Raw genomic sequence first — 22,188 nt, forward strand, 5'->3', positions numbered from 1 at the left:
CATGGTGTCCCCATAACAGTGACATCCACAGCGCCCCCATAACAGTGACATCCACAGCGTCCCCATAACAGTGACATCCACAGCGTCCCCATAACAGTGACATCCACGGTGCCCCTATAACAGTGACATCCACGGTGCCCCTATAACAGTGACATCCACGGTGCCCCCATAACAGTGACATCCACGGTGCCCCCATAACAGTGACATCCACAGCGTCCCCATAACAGTGACATCCACGGTGCCCCCATAACAGTGACATCCACGGTGCCCCCATAACAGTGACATCCACAGCGTCCCCATAACAGTGACATCCACGGTGCCCCTATAACAGTGACATCCACAGTGCCCCCATAACAGTGACATCCATGGTCCCCCCACAACAGTGACATCCATGGTCCCCCCACAACAGTGACATCCACGGTCCCCCCCACAACAGTGACATCCACGGTCCCCCCCACAACAGTGACATCCACAGCTCCCCCACAACAGTGACATCCACAGAGTCGGCATAACAATGCCATCCACAGTGTCTCCATTGCCATCTACAGTGCCCCAATATGCCATCCACAGTGCCCCCAGTGACATGCACAGCATATCAATCATCCTCTGCGGCTGATCGCTATGCAGTGACCCACACACAGAGCTTACATTAGGCTGTGCATCAATCAGTACAGGCTTCACATAGAAGCCTTGAAGAGGATTGTGGTAACCCCTGCGCTGCGGAGGGTAAGTATTATTTAAATAACCTTTCCTCACAGGTGATTTTAATGGGCAAAATATAACTAGGGGCCGGAGGACCCCTTTAAGGCTCCTTTACACAGGAAGCATTTCTTCATGACAATCGCCTACTCGAAAGAAAAGGACTGCTGCTATCACATGCAGCGATCTCCTCCACAGTATGCTAATGCCATCACTCGTCCCCATACAGACTTGTTTGCAGGCAGCCGAGGCTGTTTACATAGCATGATCTGCTGCTGGCAAACAACGATTTAGGTGCCTAAACGAACAATCCAGTTACCTGATGAACGAGCACTTTCATTGTTCATCGGGTAATTGTCAGCACTATTACACTGCCAGATAATCACTAATGAGCGTTTCTTTGAAGACTGGTTAGCAATCATCTGTCAGATTCTCAGCCCGTGTAATGGGCCCTTTAGGCATCAGGATGTCACATTGTCCCTGCAGCCAATCTCTGGCCCGAGCGGCGATTCTTGCACGTACACACATGGGCGCTCAGTGTAAGGCTGCAGCAGTCACATGAATGATGTACGACACGTCATCACTGCAGGCGCAGGAAAAGTGGGGGAGATAACGGGTTTCTTACTATCCCAGACAACCCCTTTAACAGGGTGTACTCACTATTTGGACTTTAAAGGGGTTGTGGAGGATTACTGTACATAAGGGTAAAATGCTCACTGACATTTTTTTTTAGAAGAGGTGTTCTAGTATCAGATTTTTTTTTAAGTTGATGCCGGTGGATGAATAACTTTCTTATAGGCACAGTGACAGAAAGGCAGGACATGAAGAATAAACAATGAATGAATATTGTCCACCTAAATATAAGGCTGTACGGAAAGGTTTCCATGTCTAGTACCCAAGAATGAATACATTCCATCCACAGACCGCACTCTATTCCTTAAACCAGCGGTGCTGAATCTGTGTCTCTTCCATCATGCTGGGAGTTGTAGTCTCACAATAAGCTGGCAGCCACAGGTTGAGGACCACTGCCCTAAAGGAATTTAGGGTACTATCACACTAGCGTTATTCTTTTCCGGTGTTCTGTCAGAAAACCTTACCTCGTCAGATTCCCTTACCCCACGTCACTTCCGGGGGTGTGCGCCTCTGCGCAAGCGCAGTACCAGGGCAGGGGTAAGGTAAAATTACAGTGAGTGTTGACTCATGGACGCGCGCATGGACACCGGGTAAGGAGATCTGACGGTCTTTTGTCTTGTTAAATCTCCTTACCCTCACACTGCGCACGCGCAGATTGTAAAATCTCCTTACCCTCACTACACAGAGCGCTTCAGATTCAATGAATCTGAAGCGCGCTGTGTAGTGAGGGTAAGGAGATTTTACAATCAACGTGTGCGCAGTGTGAGGGTAAGGAGATTTAACAAGACAAAAGACCGTCAGATCTCCTTACCCCTGAGAGCGCACGCGCAGTGTCCGTGCGCGCGTCCGTAAGTCAACGCTCACTGTAATTTTACCTTATCCAAGCACTTGTACTGTGCTTGCGCGGAGGCGCACACCCCCAGAAGTCACGTGTGGGAAGGGAATCTGACGAGGTAAGGTTTTCTGATAGAACACCGGTATTGAGTTCCGTCCTAGGGGCTCAATACCGGAAAAGAACTGATCAGTTTTATCCCCATGCATTCTGAATGGAGAGCAATCCGTACAGGATGCATCAGGATGTCTTCAGTTCAGTCTTATTGACTTTTCAGGACAGAGATAATACTACAGCATGCTGCGGTTTTATCTCCGCCCCGAGTGTTCCGGCAAAACGGATCCGGCATTGCGGTCTGCGCAAAAAGAAATGCCGGATCCGTTTTTCCAGATGACACCGGAGAGATGGATCCGGCATTTCAATGCATTTGTCATACGGATCAAGATCCTGATCCGTCTGACAAATGCCATCAGTTTGCATACGTTTGGACGGATCCGGCAGGCAGTTCCGGCGACAGAACTGCCTGCCCGGAATCCTCTGCCGCAAGTGTGAAAGTAACCCTTAGAAAGCCCACCTGAGGATACTGTGGAGCGTGCCCCCAATCATATTACTTCTCAGCACGGTTGTATAGTTATACAGATCTCATGAATTTTTTTTTTCACCAAAAGCTTACTTTCTGTCTGCGACTCGTCGTTCTGTTCTGCTGTCAGGGCATAGGTTTGAAGGAAATCTGCAAAAGCGCCATTCTTTTCCAAAAGTTCAGTATAAGTGCCAACTTCAGAGATCCTGCCGTCGGACATCACTATGATCATGTCCACTTGTGGAAGGAAACTTACTCCATGAGTGACAAGGACGCGCGTCTGGAATGCAAACATTTAGCAGCTGATATATACCCATGAAACAGACGGCACTGGACATAACCTCAATGTAGTCTAGAAATTATAGGTGCGCACAGCTCATCGATATAACAGTGTTGACGGAGGAAGTTCAGTTATCCAAGTTAATGCGTAAGCTTGCTCCATATCCACAAAAGAAGCCTGATACAATTATTTATGATGTGCCAGAGTTTTATACCTTTAAAGCACACAGAGTGTTGAAAATAGACAAGAAAAAACTATTATAAGTGATGTCATATGGTGCATAAGTATTCCTTTAACCCTTTAACCCCTTCCCGACCTTTGACGTACTGTTACGTCATGGGAACCACTGAGTTCCCGCAATTTGACGTAATAGTACGTCATAGTGATCGCTCGGGCACCATAGCGGTGCACGCGCGATTACTGCAGGGGCCCGGCAGTCTGTGGTAGGGGGGCCCCTGCTGTATCCGCCGGCATCGCTGTAAAAGCCGATGCCGGCGGTTTAACCCCTTCTATGCCGCGGTCCGCGCTGACCGCGACATAGAAGAGGTTTGTGTCAGGTAAAGGATCGCATCGAGTCCCCGCGCTGCTGTGGCGGGGACCCGATGCGACACAAGGCAGCCTGATGCCGTGCAGAGGCTGCCCAATGCCTTGCACGCCATCGGGAACTGCCTTCTACGGGAGCCGAGGAGATCCATCTCCATTTTCCATCAAAGTTTGTAAAATCAGTTTTGTATACCTTGAGGGGTGTAGTTTCTAAAATGGGGTCCTTTTTGGGTGGTTTCTATTATGTAAGCCTCACAAAGTGACTTCAGACCTGAACTGGTCCTTAAAAAGTGGGTTTTGGAAATTTTTCAAAAAATTTCAAGATTTGCTTCCATATTTCTAAGCCTTCTAACGTCCCCAAAAAATAATATGTAATTTTCAAAATGATCCAAACATGAAGTAGACATATGGGGAATGTAAAGTAATTACTATTTTTGAAGGTATTACTATCTATTATAAAAGTAGAGAAATTGAAATTTGGAAATTTTTCTAAATCTTTGGTAAATTTGGTATTTTTTCTATGAATAAAAATGTTTTTTTTTTTTACTTATTTTTACCACTGTCATGAAGTACAATATGTGACGAGAAAACAATCTCAGAATGGCCTGGATAAGTAAAAGCGTTATCACCACATAAAGTGACACGTCAGATTTGCAAAAAATGGCCTGGGCAGGAATGTGAAAACAGGCCCGGGGTTGAAGGGGTTAAGGACCTCCATACATGTACGGTGGAAGTCCGGTCCCCAAACATGGCGCCCGCTCGCACGTGCAGTGGGTGCCATAGTCGCCGGTTTCTGCTATTTTAAAGGAAGTCTGTCACCAACCTGACCGGTTTTAAACCGATCACATAGTTCAGTGGGACACAAAGACATGACACAGATGTTACCTTTGTTTAATTTTTCAGATCATCCAAATCGCCCAAAAAGTCGTTTTTATGATATGCTAATGAGCCGTCGCAAGTGCCCAGGGACGGAGAGTTTGCAGAAAGTGCCCAAGTTCCCCAGCCTCACTCAGGCCAGCCGTGTGGCTCTGTGACATCATATTTCCCTATAGGCCGTTCGTGCATTGCAGAGGCACAGAGATATGCAGTGCGCATGTGCAGATTTTACGCCAGTAACTGGCGCATGCGCACTGCATATCTCTGTGCCTCTTCCCACTGTGGGCAGAACACTGCGCATGCCCGGGCCCGGCAGCGATGCGCGAACGGCCTATAGGGATATATGAAGTCACAGAGCCACATGGCTGGCCGGAGTTTACTGAGGGGCGGAGTTAGGCGCGGGGAACTTGGGCACTTTCAGCAAACTCTCCGCCCCTGGGCACTTGCGACGGCTCATTAGCATATCATAAAAAACTACTTTTTGGGCGATTTGAATGATCAGAAAAATTAAACAAAGGTAACATCTGTGTCATGTCTTTGTGTCCCACTGAACTATGTGATCGGTTAAAACCAGTCAGGTTGGTGACAGACTCCCTTTAAATAACGCCATATAGCTGATCGCATACATTTTCCCTTTCAGATACCGTGGTCAAATGTGACCACGGCATCTGCGCAGTCTGGAACCGGAAGTTACGCACTTCCACTCCAGTAACAGCGTTCCCCAGCTGAGATCGGGGAACCTGTTACATTGATCTAATAGGCTGAAGCCTCAAGCAGGCTTCGGTGCCTATTAGATAACTATACCAATACAGGTCACTAGGTGGCATCATTATATTGTCTAGTGCAAATGAAGTGTTCAATGGTGTCTATATAAACATCAATGAACACAATAAGCAATCTAATGATTGCCAGTTATTGTCACCCAAGGTGACTTAAAAAAAAGTAAAAAAAAAAGTTAAAAAAAGTTTTTTCAAATATAAAGAATAATAAAAAAAAAAAAGTTCAAATCACCCCCCTTTCCTTAAAATAAAAATACTTAAACAATAAAAAAATGAAAATCATGGGCATCGCCGCATGCGAAAATGCCCATACTATTAAAATATAACAATATTAATGGCATACAGCAAATGGTGTAACGGGAAAAAAAAATATAAACAGCCAATTTGCCATTTTTTGTCACTTCCACTACGCATAAATTTTTTTTTTAAACAGTGATCAAAAAGTCGCACACACTTCAGGGCAAAAAATGAGCCCTCACAGCCCCGTACACATAACTACAGAAAAGTTATAGGGGTCAGAATATGGTTATAAAAAAATTTATTTTTTTCTTACAGATTTTAATTTTTGTTTCAGTATTAAAACGCAAGAAAAATTATACAAATGTGGTATTGTTGTAACCGTACTGGCCTGGAGAATGAAGATAACAGGTCAATTTTACCGCATATTGTACAGTGTAAAAAAAATAAAAACCTTTATCAGAATTGCGATTTTTCAAAATTTTACCCCATTTGGAATTTTTTCCCCGCTTCCTACTACATGGTATGCTACCGTAAATGGTGCCATTAGAAAGTACAACTTGTCCCGCCAAAAATAAGCCCCTATAAGGCTATGTGAATGGAAAAATAAAAAGGCAGGGAGTGAAAAATGAAAAATCCCAGGGCCCTTAAGGGGTTAAAGGGGTTCACTAAGATTTTTAAAAAAGGCTGCATTCCTCCAACAATAGTGCCACCCCTATCCACAGGTTGTGTCTGGTATTGCAGATGAGCTCTGTTAAAGTGAATGGGGAGTTTCTGGAAGAAAACAGCCAGTTGTACTAACCCTGTACAACCCCTTTAATGCTTTCACTGCCAAAGACATCATCCATCATGACAGAAGTGATTATCATACTAAAGCCCAGAATCCTGGCTGCCGAATGATACCAGGTTCAGTGCTCTAGGACAGTGGTGGAGAACCTATGGAACACGTGCCAGAGGTGCACCTAGAGCCCTCTCTGTGGGCATTCGAGCAGGGTAGGATGATGGGCAGGCAGGCCCGGATTAGCAATCGGGGGGCAGGCCAGTCCGCTCTTTGATGCTCACGGAAAGGAAGATTCTGCTATGGCGCAAGATCCCTGGCGTGGACGGGACCATCTTTTGGGGGATTGGGCATCCCATCCTGAAGACCTCTACTCTGCGGCTGCATACCTGGTGACCAAAGGTCTTTTCTCTATACTAGTGTACAATGGGGTTGTGCCTATTTCTATCACAACCTCTTAAGGTAAGCCTCCAATCTCCTCACTTTCTGATTGTATTTTATTGAACGTACTATCCTATTGTGCGCCCTTTCTTTCTTTATTTTCCTCTACCATTGAGCGAAATTTAGATACGCCTGCATACAGAAGCTCTTTAAATGTGAGGCACAATGATGCGTCCTGGCTGGCAGCGCCCCCGCCCTCCACTAACTAACTGTGTGGGCCATCAGCAACATTTCTGTGCGCAGGAAGGAGTGCTGACGTCAGCACATCAGACACTTTGCTGCGTTTCTGGCTCCCGTCCTCCACCCTGCTGCCTCAGCATGTGGTGCACTCCCATACAATTTGGGACCCCCAAGTCAACTTATATAGGCCTAAGTTGGAGGTCACCAAATATATTGTAAGGAGGTAATGACCTATGGACTACACTGCCCTGTATATGGAGGACGTATATAGGGAGGTAATGAGCCATGTATTATACTGCCTTGTATATGGAATCCATATACATGGCAGTATAATAAATAGCGCATTGTTGCGGCCAAAATCGCTGTGTAGCTATTTTATGTTTGTGGGCTGGTGAGGATTGTGTGCCAGGGCTGCTTTTAAGTCCCATTCCGGCAATGTATAAGTTGTTTCTTTCTAAACTAAAACCTCAGTATTCAGGTTAAATTGCCACGTTGGCACTTTACGATAAATAAGTGGGTTTTGGGTTCCAGTTTGAGCACTTGTGGGGTCATTTATCAAACTGGTGTAAAGTAGAACTGGCTTAGTTGAACATAGCAACCAATCAGATTTCTCCTTTCATTTCTCACTGCTGCTTTGGAAAAGGAAAGGTGGAATCTGATTGGTTGCTATGGGCAACTAAGCCAGTTCTACTTTACACCGGTTTGATAAATGACCCCATTGGTCTCTAAACGGTTCGCCATTTTCCATTCTGGTCATGTATAGAGGGCGATGGGGAGGGGGGAGCTGCAAACGAAAGCAAGGAACAAGATCACAACCTATTAATGTCATCTCTTCTCCTGTACAAACATTCAGTGAACTCCGGGGTGTGATACAGGGACTTTTCTTCATGTTATCACCCCTTTACCAAAAGAGAGACTATGTGGTCTTTGGCAGTTGTGCATCTTATCATCCCCAGTCAGGGCCTTTGTATCCCTCTCTGACTCTGCACACATTCAACTTCTACATTAAGAAGGTGGATCGAAAGGCTCTGCTTGGGTCAGACTTTTAGTCACAAAATTACGGTAGACTAATACATCTGTTACAGCACATTATTGTTTGATGCAAAATTACATGAAGGTGCTCATGAGTGAAAAGGGCTGGGTGGCATTGTCTCAATGTACAAAGCAAAACCTTTTCAGTACTAAATGTGCACAACTGGTTGAACTTACTTTTCCTTTAAGTAAACCATTGGGTCCAATAACACGTTCAAATAAATGTTGTCCCACGTGGGCATCAACTGCAGATAGAGGATCATCCAGCAAATAGACATCAAAATTCCTGTATACTGCTCGGGCAATGCTTACTCGTTGCTTCTGTCCTCCAGACAAGTTTATTCCCTTTAAAGAGACAATTTTCACAAAGAATCACATAAAAAAAAATTGTGAGCGAGAAACAGCCATATTGCAGTCTCTATAAGGCCTCTTTCACACGAGCGTGTCCGGATAAGGTCCGGATGCGTTGCGGCAAACCCGCGCGAGTAGGTACCCAATTGCAGTTAGTTTTGACTGCGATTGCGTTCCGTTGTTCAGTTTTTATCGCGCGGGTGCAATGTGTTTTGCACGCGCGTGATAAAAAACTGACTGTGGTACCCAGACCCGAACTTCTTCACTGAAGTTCAGGTTTGGGTTCAAGGTTGTGTAGATTGTATTATTTCCCCTTATAACATGGTTATAAGGGAAAATAATAGCATTCTGAATACAGAATGCATAGTAAAATAGGGCTGGAGGGGTTAAAAAATATATATATATATAATTTAACTCGCCTTAATCCACTTGTTCGCGCAGCCATCATCTCTTCTGTCTTCATCTGTGAGGAAAAGGACCTTTGATGACGTCACTGCATTCACCATGGTGATGGACCATGTGATGAGCGTAGTGACGTCATCAAAAGGTCCTTTTCCTCACAGATGAAGACAGAAGAGAAGCCGGGCTGCGCGAACAAGTGGATTAAGGCGAGTTAAATTAATTTTTCTTTTTTTTTAACCCCCCCAGCACTATTTTACTTAGAATGCTATTATTTTCCCTTATAACCATGTTATAAGGGAAAATAATAATGATCGGGTTCCCATCCCGATCGTCTCCTAGCAACCGTGCTTGAAAATCGCACCGCATCCACACTTGCTTGCGGATGCTTGCGATTTTCACGCAGCCCCATTCACTTCTATGGGGCCTGCGTTGGGTGAGAAATGCACAAAATAGAGCTTGCTGCGATTTTCACGCAACGCACAAGTGATGCGTGAAAATCACCGCTCATCTGAACAGCCCCATAGAAATGAATGGGTCCGGATTCAGTGCGGGTGCAATGCGTTCAACTCACGCATTGCACCCGCGCGGAAAACTCGCCCGTGTGAAAGGGGCCTAAGAGAAATCTTAAAGGTTAACTGTCATATTTTTTTTATTTGCTAGTTTATTAGAGCTAGGCATGTATACCTGAGTTAAGCCTCTTTCACACGGGCGAGTTTTCCGTGCGGGTGCAATGCGTGAGGTGAACGCATTGCATCCGCACTGAATCCGGACCCATTCATTTTTATGGGGATGTGCACATGAGCGGTGATTTTCATGCATCACTTGTGCGTTGCGTGAAAATCGCAGCATGTTCTATATTGTGCGTTTTTCACGCAACGCAGGCCCCATAGAAGTGAATGGGGCTGCGTGAAAATCGCAAGCATCCGCAAGCAAGTGCGGATGCGGTGCGATTTTCACGCACGGTTGCTAGGAGACAATCAGGATGGAGACCCGATTATTATTATTTTCCCTTATAACATGGTTATAAGGGAAAATAATAGCATTTACAGAATGCATAGTACAATAGGGCTGGAGGGGTTAAAAAAATAAAAATAAAATTTAACTCACCTTAATCCACTTGTTCGCGCAGCCCGGCTTCTCTTCTGTCTTCATCTTTGCTGTGCACAGGAAAAGGACCTGTGGCGACGTCACTGCGCTCATCACATGATCCGTCACATGATTCATCACCATGGTGATGGACCATGTGATGCGCACAGCGACATCATCAAAGGTCCTATTTCTCAAAGGAGAAGACAGAAGAGAAGCCGGGCTGCGCGAACAAGTGGATTAAGGTGAGTTAAATTTTTTTTTTTTTTTTTAACCCCTCCAGCCCTATTGTACTATGCATTCTGTATTAAGAATGCTATTATTTTCCCTTATAACCATGTTATAAGGGAAAATAATACAGTCTACACAACACCTTACCCAAATACGAAATTCTGTGAAGAAGTTCGGGTTTGGGTGCCAAACATGCCGATTTTTCTCACGCGCGTGCAAAACGCATTATACAATGTTTTGCACTCGCGCGGAAAAATAGTGCATGTTTCCGCAACGCCCATGTGAAACCAGCCTTAGTCTGTCAATGATTGTCAAAAGATCTGTCCTCTGTCCCTTTCCACTGCTCCCTTAAAAGACTGTTGCTATGGCTGGTCTGTCTCCGGCTAAGAAGACAGGAAGACAGAGGGGCGGTCATTCACACTGCATGCCTGCTTTAGGCTTCAGAGTGAGGAGGCGTGTCTCTCAGTAATCCAATCTGATTGGCTGGCATGGAGCTGCTGGCTACAACAAGTGTGTATGGGAAGTGAGGGAAAGCAGTTTTGGCCGCAGAGAACTGGCAGAGAAGCTATCTTGAGAAGGTCCTCATATTGTAAATGTTTAAACAGCCGTAACTAAGGGAAAAACTCAAGGAAAACAGTGGTATGTGAAGGAACAAAAGATTGCTTTATGTATAATGCTGCTGCAGCAGTAACATATGCTAAAATAGATTTTTTTTTTAATGAAAACATGACAGTTACCCTTTAAAACTATGTTGGGTGCAAAGTACAGTAGTACCCAAATACATGAACCTGTACACAAATAATATAAAATCTAGGGTGTTGGTATATATATATATCTATATATACAGTACAGACCAAAAGTTTGGACACACCTTCTCATTCAAAGAGTTTTCTTTATTTTCATGACTATGAAAATTGTAGATTCACACTGAAGGCATCAAAACTATGAATTAACACATGTGGAATTATATACATAACAAACAAGTGTGAAACAACTGAAAATATGTCATATTCTAGGTTCTTCAAAGTAGCCACCTTTTGCTTTGATTACTGCTTTGCACACTCTTGGCATTCTCTTGATGAGCTTCAAGAGGTAGACCCCTGAAATGGTTTTTACTTCACAGGTGTGCCCTGTCAGGTTTAATAAGTGGGATTTCTTGCCTTATAAATGGGGTTGGGACCATCAGTGGCGTTGAGGAGAAGTCAGGTGGATACACAGCTGATAGTCCTACTGAATAGACTGATAGAATTTGTATTATGGCAAGAAAAAAGCAGATAAGTAAAGAAAAACAAGTGGCCATCATTACTTTAAAAAATAAAGGTCAGTCAGTCAGCCGAAAAATTGGGAAAACTTTGAAAGTAATGGCTATTTGACCATGAAGGAGAGTGATGGGGTGCTGCGCCAGATGACCTGGCCTCCACAGTCACCGGACCTGAACCCAATCGAGATGGTTTGGGGTGAGCTGGACCGCAGAGTGAAGGCAAAAGGGCCAACAAGTGCTAAGCATCTCTGGGGACTCCTTCAAGACTGTTGGAACACCATTTCAGGGGACTACCTCTTGAAGTTCATCAAGAGAATGCCAAGACTGTGCAAAGCAGTAATCAAAGCAAAAGGTGGCTACTTTGAAGAACCTAGAATATGACATATTTTCAGTTGTTTCACACTTGTTTGTTATGTATATAATTCCACATGTGTTAATTCATAGTTTTGATGCCTTCATAGTCATGAAAATAAAGAAAACTCTTTGAATGAGAAGGTGTGTCCAAACTTTTGGTCTGTACTGTATATATATAAGGCTACTTTCACACCTGCGTTAGGTGCGGATCCGTCTGGTATCTGCACAGACGGATCCGCACATATAATGCAAACGCTTAGATCCGTTCAGAACGGATCCGTTTGCATTACAATGAACAAAAAAAAATAATATTTATTTATTTTTTGTTCATGATAATGCAAACGGATCTGTTTTGACTTTACATTGAAAGTCAATGGGGGACGGATCCGTTTGAAAATTGAGCCATATTGTGTCAACTTCAAACGGATCCGTCCCCATTGACTTACATTGTAAGTCTGGACGGATCCGTTTGCCTCCGCACGGCCAGGCGGACACCCGAACGCTGCAAGCTGCGTTCAGGGGTCCGCCTGCTGAGCGGAGGACAAACGGTGCCAGACTGATGCATTCTGAGTGGATGCGGATCCGCTCAGAATGCATTAGGGCTGGACGGATCCATTCGGGGCCGCTTGTGAGAGCCTTCAAACGGAACTCACAAGTGGAGCCCCGAACGCTAGTGTGAAAGTAGCCTAAAATGAAAAAAATTCCACAGCACATCCAAGGCGTAAAAAAGTAGAAAACGGCTTTATTCACCAGACCCGCGACGTTTCGATCCGCTTACTGGGATCTTTCTCAAGCAGTGACATAGTAGGTAGTGCAATGTGCATATTTATACAGCTTTACATGATTAAGTAATCATCAAATCAATTATCTTGATCAAATTCAATCATCTCAAAATGTCAATATAAACACAATATCAATATATTTGTGCAATCCATTCATAGTACAATACAGTGTAATCATGTGGCATCAATGCCACTTTATACGATCAGCATAAAAAATGAAAACATATCATCTTATCATAATTGTGATTAAAGACATGTGTGAAGGTCTTCATAATGACCTAGAGTGTACAGGTGTACCTTAAAAACATTGATGCGCAGGTCCTTGGAGTGGGCGATGGGGCTGGTCCGCATGGATCTCGGCGTACTCATCATTGTAATGCGCATGTCAAAGGACCTTTCTAAACTTCCAGGTCATGCGATCGCGCATTGATTCGATCATTGTATTGCGCATGTCATAGGACCTTTCGGAATGTCCAAGACATGAAATCGCGCATCCGATCACGTGATCACAAGCATGGATGGCCATCCCACATGATTACACTGTATTGTACTATGAATAGATTGCACAAATATATTGATATTGTGTTTATATTGACATTTTGAGATGATTGAATTTGATCAAGATAATTGATTTAATGATTACTTAATCATGTAAAGCTGTATAAATATGCACATTGCACTACCTACTATGTCACTGCTTGAGAAAGATCCCAGTAAGCAGATCGAAACATTGCGGGTCTGGTGAATAAAGCCGTTTTCTACTTTTTTACGCATTGGATGTGCTGTGGAATTTTTTTCATTTTATATTCATTGGAGGTGGATCGCCCCCACAGCCGCTGGCACTCCGACCATACTCTACAGACAGCTGTGCTGCCCACACCTCTCTACCTTCATCTATCTATATACACTGCTCAAAAAAATAAAGGGAACACTTAAACAACACAATGTAACTCCAAGTCAATCACACTTCTGTGAAATCAAACTGTCCACTTAGGAAGCAACACTGAGTGACAATCAATTTCACATGCTGTTGTGAAAATGGGATAGACAACAGGTGGAAATTATAGGCAATTAGAAAGACACCCCCAATAATGGAGTGGTTCTGCAGGTGGTGATCACAGACCACTTCTCAGTTCCTATGCTTCCTGGCTGATGTTTTGGTCCCTTTTGAATGCTGGCGGTACTTTCACTCTAGTGGTAGCATGAGACGGAGTCTACACCCCACACAAGTGGCTCAGGTAGTGCAGCTTATCCAGGATGGCACATCAATGCGAGCTGTGGCAAGAAGGTTTGCTGTGTCTGTCAGTGTAGTGTCCAGAGCATGGAGGCGCTACCAGGAGACAGGCCAGTACATCAGGAGACGTGGAGGAGGCCGTAGGAGAGCAACAACCCAGCAGCAGGACCGCTACCTCTGCCTTTGTGCAAGGAGGAACAGGAGGAGCACTGCCAGAGCCTTGCAAAATGACCTCCAGCAGGCCACAAATGTGCATGTGTCTGCTCAAACGGTCAGAAACAGACTCCATGAGGTTGATATGAGGGCCCGACGTTCACAGGTGGGGGTTGTGCTTACAGCCCAACACCGTGCAGGACGTTTGGCATTTGCCAGAGAACACCAAGATTTGCCAATTCGCCACTGGCGCCCTGTGCTCTTCACAGATGAAAGCAGGTTCACACTGAGCACATGTGACAGACGTGACAGAGTCTGGAGACGCCGTGGAGAACGTTCTGCTGCCTGCAACATCCTCCAGCATGACCGGTTTGGCATTGGGTCAGTAATGGTGTCGGGTGGCATTTCTTTGGAGGGCCGCACAGCCCTCCATGTGCTCGCCAGAGGTAGCCTGACTGCCATTAGGTACCGAGATGAGATCCTCAGACCCCTTGTGAGACCATATGCTGGTGCGGTTGGCCCTGGGTTCCTCCTAATGCAAGACAATGCTAGACCTCATGTGGCTGAAGTGTGTCAGCAGTTCCTGTAAGACGAAGGCATTGATGCTATGGACTGGCCCGCCCGTTCCCCAGACCTGAATCCAATTGAGCACATCTGGGAAATCATGTCTCGCTCTATCCACCAACGTCACGTTGCACCACAGACTGTCCAGGAGTTGGAAGATGCTTTAGTCCAGGTCTGGGAGGAGATCCCTCAGGAGACCGTCTGCCACCTCATCAGGAGCATGCACAGGCGTTGTAGGGAGGTCATACAGGCAAGTGGAGGCCACACACACTACTGAGCCTCATTTTGACTTGTTTTAAGGACATTACATCAAAGTTGGATCAGCCTGTAGTGTGTTTTTCCACTTTAATTTTGAGTGTGACTCCAAATCCAGACCTCCATGGGTTGAAAAATTTGATTTCCATTTTTAATTTTTGTGTGATTTTGTTGTCAGCACATTCAACTATGTAAAGAACAAAGTATTTCGGAAGAATATTTAATTAATTCAGAACTAGGATGTGTTATTTTTGTGTTCCCTTTATTTTTTTGAGCAGTGTATATATATATATATATATATATATATACACACACACACACACTACCTTACATACTTGAATGTACATAATGGATACTCACTTTTTCACCAATTTCTGTGTCCTCTCCCCCAGAAAGAATCTTTAGGTCAGGCAGTAGTGCACAAGCCTGAATTACATTATTATACCAGTCTTTTTCTAATGTTCTTCCAAAAAGCACATTCTCTTTAAACGTGGCATTTGCAATCCAGGTTTGCTGTGGGACATAAGCTATGGAGCCCTGAAAAATGTAAAAACATAGTAATAAGGAACTCACACAAAACTCCTTACAATTCAGCCATTTCAATTGTAGTTTACCAACTATAACTTTTTGATTTGTAGGGCTGTAGATGTGATTTTTGTGGCACAGCAACCCCAGGCAATCAGCCCTGTTCCAGTTCACGTCTGGTTCTGACCCAACACTGGAAAGATCTGACCCATATAATGTTTTCTTATTTAATTCAAGAAAATAAAAAGATATCGTACTACCTTAAGAGCGACTTTCCCCTCGACTTTCTCCATTTCTCCAAGTAGTGCAGAAAGAAGGGAGGATTTTCCGCAACCGACCTGGCCAACAACAGCCACCAAGGAGCCTTTCTGGATGGAGAGATGAATGCTGCAAGACAGAACAGCTTGTAAAAAATAGTATTATCTACCTCGTATTAAGCTGAAGTAACGGGACCTTAGTACAGTAAATTGTAAGAGGGTGGCCAAAGTGTTTTCCCAGGGATCCCACTCAAAGCCTGCGATGGGATTAATGTAAAACTATTTAGTCCTTTTACAACAGGGGTGGGGAACCTCCGGCCCGCGGGCCGCGCGACCATTTCATGTGGCCGCCTGCCACAGTGTCAGGACGTAGTGCTTGTAGACGCGAACTATGACCTGACGCTGCGCTGTCAGGTCACAGTACAGCGCGGCAGGAAGAAGACCAAGGAGGGTAAGTGAATCTGCCAAGTGGTAGCGCCACCCGAAGCTGGAGAGGTAAGTTTATTTATTTTTTATTTATTTATGTCTGATCTGAGGTCTGATTAGGGCTGATCTGACGGTGGGGGGGGGGGCTGATCTGAGGCTGGGGGGGGGTCTGATCTGAGGCTGGGGTTCAGATAAGGGTCTGATCTGAGTCTGGGGGCATCTGATAGGGGTCTGATCTCAGGCCGGGGGGTCTGATGAGGGTCTTATCTGAGGCTGGGAAGCTGATCTCAGTCTGGGGGGGCTGATCTGAGGCTGGGAGGCTGATATGAGTCTGGGGGGGCTGATCTGAGGCTGGGGGGCTGATCTGAGTCTGGGGGGGCTGATCTGAGGCTTGGAGGCTGATCTGAGGCTGGGGCGGCTGCTCTGAGGCTGGGGCGGTTGATCTGAGGCTGGGGCGGCTGATCTGAGGCTGGGGGTCAGATAGGGGTCTGATCTAAGGCTGGGAGTCTGATAGGGGTCTGATCTGAGGCTGGGGGGTCTGATGAGCGTCTGATCTGAGGCTGGTTGGTCTGATCAGGGCTGATCTGAGGCAGGGAGGCTGATCTGAGGCTGGGGCAGCTAATCTGAGGCTGGGGGGGCTGATCTGAGGCTGGGGGGGGCTGATCTGAGGATAGGGAGGGTCTGATGGGGGTCTAATCTGAGTTTGGGAGGTCTGTGGGGGTCTGATCTGAGTCTGGGGGGTCTGAACGAAGGCTGGGGAGGGTCTGATGAGGGTCTGATCTGAGGCTGATGTAGGCTGGGAGGTCTAATAGGAGGCTGAAGGAGGTGGGGGGCAGATCTGAGGCTGAGAAAGGGACAATGTTAGGGACAGTTGCGAAGAAAGAGGCACATACAGTGGCAGAGAGATTGAAAGCTGGATGAACCCCTCTCTGGACCCCTCTGGGTCTAGCTTGGCTGCCATTAATGCCACATAAAGAACTAAATATATAACATTCTCAACTTAATTAGACTGCTATGTGAGGTCAAAATAGCGCCTGTACTATTTGTGATATATAATATAGTGCAGGCGCAATTTGGTGCTGCAAAAATACAGCACTCTAGATTTTTTTTAATTGAAGCGCAATTTCTGTAGCTTGCCCCTAAGTCAATTACATGTTTGACCAAATATAGCCATCAAATTTTTAAGTTGAGAATTTTGTATGGCCCCCGAACGATGTTACAAATATCCAAATGGCCCTCGGCAGCAAAAAGGTTCCCAATCCCTGTTTTACATCCACCACTCTGAATATCCCCACTTGCAAAAATCATATAGTTTAATAATCAAATCTAATAATACAAAAATCCCATGTAACATGCTGATGAAATGTTGCTTCTGTCTGGCCTCCAGCCTCTTTATTCTCCAGTTGTAATTGACTTGTTGTGTCAGTAACCACCATCTCTGCACATATCTGACACAATAGATGTGGTCACTGGTAGTTAAGGCTACTTTCACACTAGTGTTTTTTACAATAATACAACCGCATGCATCTGTCATGAACGGATCCGGTTGTATTATGTCTCATATAGCCAAGACAGATCCGTCATGAACGCCATTGAAAGTCAATGATGGACAAATCCGTTTTCGTGCCACAGAAAACGGATCCGTCCTGACATACAATGTAATGTCTCTCTCCACATCCCAGGACGGACAGAAACTCTTCAGGCAGCGTTTTGGTGTCCTCCTCCAGAGCGACTGAACGGAGGCAAACTGATGCATTCTGAGCGGATTCTTTTCCATTCAGAATGCATTAGGGCAAAACTGATCCGTTTTGGACCGCTTGTGAGAGCCCATAACGGAAAGCCAAAACATGAGTGTGAAAGTTACCTAAGCTGATCATATATTTTAGATATGTCAGCTAAATGCTAGTTCGGCCGACATAACCTCTCCTGACATGCACATAGACACTTGGCTTGGTGAAGTGTATGTGTATTCTCAATAGAGAGGAGACCGTAAGCTGCTGTCAGCACCAACAAAAGGGCATGTTAAAATCTAACTGCACAGTCTTTATTTCCCTCACATTTGCCACTAAGGAAGATTTGGGAGGCTCCATACACATGGCCATTCGGTACCTCTACATTTCCTGGGTTCAGCTAACATTGATCAAATGTGTATGGTATTTTTTTAGCTTTACTGTTTGCAGCACCGGTGATGAATACAGAAAGCAGCAATATAGAGCCAGGATAGAAGATAGGCGTACGAGGGGTCAGAGTTACAGGTTTTCCTTTGCTGCCAGATCTCAGTGTCCAAATAAGGTTAGGCTTTTATATTCTGACAACTGACAATTATGGCATACCTTTAGGCTATGTCACAGATTGATGGAATACCCATTTATATACACAGACTTAAACATAAGTGAATATACCGGTAATTAGATAATATCTATGAAAGACCTACCTTCTAAGGCAAGGCTCATCTGTCCTGCACCAGGTAAAAGTGCCATCGCTTACAACAATGTCATTCCCTTAAAAAGAAATGTGATTTTTAGCTTAAAAGGGGTCCTCCAGGAATTAAGAAAATGAAAAACTTAAATATTACTTTATTATAAATAAATTCCCAAATACCTTTCATTAGTTATAAGGGCTCGTTTTGTCTTGGGAGCAATCATTAGGAGAAATAAAATGGCTGCCGTCCTATTAATACACACAAAACCTGTCCTAATCACACAGGAGGAAAAGTTACGGTACTTCACAACACTGAGCTAAAGAGCCGCCTCATCCTCCTCTCTGCTCTGCTTGTCAGGGATTATAATCCTGAACACAGATGATAAGATCTTCAGCTGAATCTCTGTAGGAATGGAGTTCATGAGGAGACATGAAGTACAGAGAGGACAGACTGTGGAAATGGAGATTGCATACAAGTGCTGCTGATCATTACCACATCCCCCACCCTTCTTTCTGTACTTCATGTCTGATTATGAACTCCATTCCTACAGAGATTCAGCTGAGGATCTTATCAGCAGTATTCAGGATCATAATCCGTGAAAAGTAGAGCAGAGAGGAGGATGAGGGAGCAATTTAGCTCAGTTTTGTGAAGTAACTTGTCCTCTGTGTGATTAGGGCAGGTTTTGTGTGTACTAATAGGATGGCGGCCATTTTATTTCTCCTAATGATTGCTCCCTAGACAAAAGGAGTCATTAAAACTAATGAAAGGTATTTGGGAATATATTTATAATAAAGTAATATTTAAAGTATTTTCATTTTCTTTATTCCCAGAGAACCCCTTTAAAAATGCTGCCTTTATAAAACTATAAACTTTTCACAATATAAACACTTCTCATCCATCCTCTGACAACCTGCTATTATAAATCTGCTGTAGATTATATTGCGTAGTGTAAGATAACATTAATATATGTAAACGCATAGTAGATATGTTTAGCATAATACAGGTTAGAATTCAGTTTTACAGTAAGTCTAGACTTATGAAGACACTTCTGACCGGTCACGTACTGCTAGTAGAGTCTAATGTCTCCACATTGCTGGGCTCCAGTTCCTCTTCTGAGAAAAATTTTGACAAGCGTCTCAGAGATACGGCCGACTAAAGGAGACAGAAGAGAGCAAAGTCAGCACAAACCTCAGTTGCTGAGCATACATTCTGCTAACGTGATACATACCTGTACGGTCAAAGTAATGGCCATTGGGAACATACGAAGTGGGATCCTGAGAATATTAAGTAACATGACGGTGACAAAAGCCTTTTGAGCATCCAGAATGTTTGTCTCATCAAGTGCTAAGAAAACACCGAACATGCCGAGGGAAACCTGGTCATCCAATCACAAAATGGAAAAATAGTCAAGAAGTTGGTAATTCTGCAATGAGCGCAAGTTTTAAGTTTTTAACTCACTACATATCAAGATTGTTGAACACTGCAGTTGGGGTTTCATGCCTCCACTGTACAGAATTACATTTTCTGAAGAACGTGAAGAACATGCAAATTTTGCATGAGAGCTGTTTATGACACTAAATTACAGTACGTGTAAATCGACAGGGTACATCCACATGGGACTGAAAATCTGCAGCAAAAAAAAAAAAAGCATGAATCACATGAATCACATCTCCATTGCAACGGGTGAAATATGCAGTGGAGATCAGCAGCATAAATGACATGCTGCATAATTAAAATTCGCACCGCAGGTCACTATATGCTGAAGATTTTTTTTAGGCAACGCCTGGATGAGATTTAATAAAATCTCATCCGCTTTGCTGGTACTGTACAATGCTGGAGGTTCGGCAACAAAAGTCTGCAATGGCAAAGCCACAGGGTACCACATGTGATCCCACCATTACTGTACAGTGACAAGGGGTGGATTTTCTGCAGGGAAATTTCCACACTGAATACAAAGCAAAATATGCAAGTGTTACGTGTGAATTTGTTGTAGATTTGCCACAGACTTTCGGTGGGGGTGCCGGGTGTCCCGGCTTTCATCATTCAGATACTGATGACATATCCTGAGGCCAACATTCAAAGCCAGCCAGCAGAGATCTTGGAAACAGTGAAAAATTGAAACACAAAGTATATGAAGTATATTTTTTACTTGTACTCTAAGAAGATTACAAATGGGGACCTTACTGATGTTTGGTACATGACTCATAGAGTTGACAGTACATGCTCCAGGTGTCTGGGCAAGTTAGTCAATCTGTAGTACATAGGTATGACAGTAATAACTGGTTTTCATCTACTTATTGTGCAGACAGTTTACTTTGGGCACTGGTGATCCAGCATAAGAGAGTCACTAATAATTCTGCACAAAGCATAGATTCATGCAGCGCTGCTCCCAGTGCACTGCCTGACAGCAACTTGTACAGCTGTAAGAGGCATCTCCTTAAAGGCTATGTACACCTTTGGAGGGAATTTTTGTTTATGATTGCATGTCACTCATTTTTGACTAAAAATCATATTTTCAATTGGCTTTTTATTAAAAATATTGAGCCATTCCGTCACAAAGGGTAAACAGTTTTTCTAACGTTGTGACTGGTACTTTCACTTTGTGCCAGTCCTCTAATAGCTCTCTTCTCTAAACTACTAAGAGGTCATAAACACTCAGTAAAATAAGGAATGAGCTTTGATGAGTGTTTATAATGTCAGAGATCAGGAGCCCTTCTGCTCCCCAAATGACGGAAAAGACCAAAAAATCCACAGGCTGCTACTACAGCATTAGCTCTGTACACAAAAAAGGATTCCATATTTTTAATAAAGACCAATTGAAAAAAAGCTTTTTAGCTCAAAGTAAGTACAATGCAATAATAATAAAAAAAATTGTCCCCAAAGGTGTACATAGCCCTTAATGGTCCATTCACACGTCCGTGGAATGGGTCCGCATCCGTTCCGCAATATACGGAACGGGTGCAGACCCATTCATTCTCAATGGGGCAGGAATGGATGCAGAGAGCACACTATGTGCTCTCCGCATTTCCGGAGCGCGGCCCCGAACTTCCGGTCCGCAGCTCCGGAAAAAAATAGAACATGTCCTATTCTTGTCCGCAATACACTACGGACGTGTGAATGGACCCTAAGTCTGAGTAATATCCTGCATGTCCAGTAATACAGATGAGGTTCATCAATCAAAAACCGCCATATTTACCCTAGAAGTCTGATTAATATATCATTATTTCCTAAGTAAGGGACAGACTGATATGAGACATATGCATAAAAACCATAAACTAGTTCATGAACTCTGTCCTTATCATACTCACCCAAAAAGGGGAAGCCACAAACAGCGCGAGTGCTCCGGAAAGCAACAGTGCAATCTTTTTCACTGCTTTTAGCTCCATCAGCCTAAAGCTTTCAACTTTCTTCCTGAAAGCATTCTCCCAGGCGTAGAGCTTCAGCACCTTTATCCCTTGCAGAATCTCAGAGATGAGCTTTATACGACCATCCTTCTGCTTCATCTGCTCCTCCTGTGGAAAAAGTAATAAGGCTTCATATATAGACTATGGAAATGTGGCTGTGAAACAAAATCAGAAATTGTTCATTGTTTTTCTACCTGGATTCATTTTTATAAATATGTGCAACAGACATTTACCAATTTATCCTTATTATACAATGATGTTGCTTTTAAGTTTGAAACTTTTATAGCATAACTTTACTCACAGATGATTTTTTTGTTTCATAAAAAGGCTACATCCATGAATAATGGTGTGAGTTTTGTGTTCCCCCCCACCTACTTTTATTGTATCGAAATCAGAAATTTAAGATCGTAATGTTCGGTCTACTTTCACATATCCGTTTTTGCCTGATCCGACAGGGATCAGCAAAAATGCTTCCGTTATTGATAATACAACCGTCTGCATCCGTTATGAACAGATCCGGTTGTATTATCTTTAAAATAGCCACGACGGCATGAAAACCCTTGTAAGTCAATGGGTGCCGGATCCGTTGTT

General features: G+C 44.0%; 1 protein-coding gene across 1 annotated transcript in view; it reads right to left on the reverse strand.

Annotated features, from left to right (window-relative positions):
- Nucleotides 1-22,188, reverse strand: part of LOC121007976 (multidrug resistance-associated protein 1-like) — a 145,211-nt gene that overhangs the window by 35,108 nt on the left and 87,915 nt on the right. Inside the window, exons 13-20 of the mRNA XM_040440245.1 lie at nucleotides 21,502-21,705; nucleotides 19,422-19,568; nucleotides 19,258-19,345; nucleotides 18,206-18,272; nucleotides 15,349-15,475; nucleotides 14,924-15,100; nucleotides 8,068-8,235; nucleotides 2,838-3,024 (exon numbers count right to left, since the gene is read on the reverse strand). Coding sequence (XP_040296179.1) covers nucleotides 2,838-3,024; nucleotides 8,068-8,235; nucleotides 14,924-15,100; nucleotides 15,349-15,475; nucleotides 18,206-18,272; nucleotides 19,258-19,345; nucleotides 19,422-19,568; nucleotides 21,502-21,705 — 1,165 coding nt within the window. The remainder of the gene's footprint in view (nucleotides 1-2,837; nucleotides 3,025-8,067; nucleotides 8,236-14,923; nucleotides 15,101-15,348; nucleotides 15,476-18,205; nucleotides 18,273-19,257; nucleotides 19,346-19,421; nucleotides 19,569-21,501; nucleotides 21,706-22,188) is intronic.

This window comes from Bufo bufo, chromosome 7 (genome assembly GCF_905171765.1).
Source record: "Bufo bufo chromosome 7, aBufBuf1.1, whole genome shotgun sequence".
Taxonomy (NCBI): domain Eukaryota; kingdom Metazoa; phylum Chordata; class Amphibia; order Anura; family Bufonidae; genus Bufo; species Bufo bufo.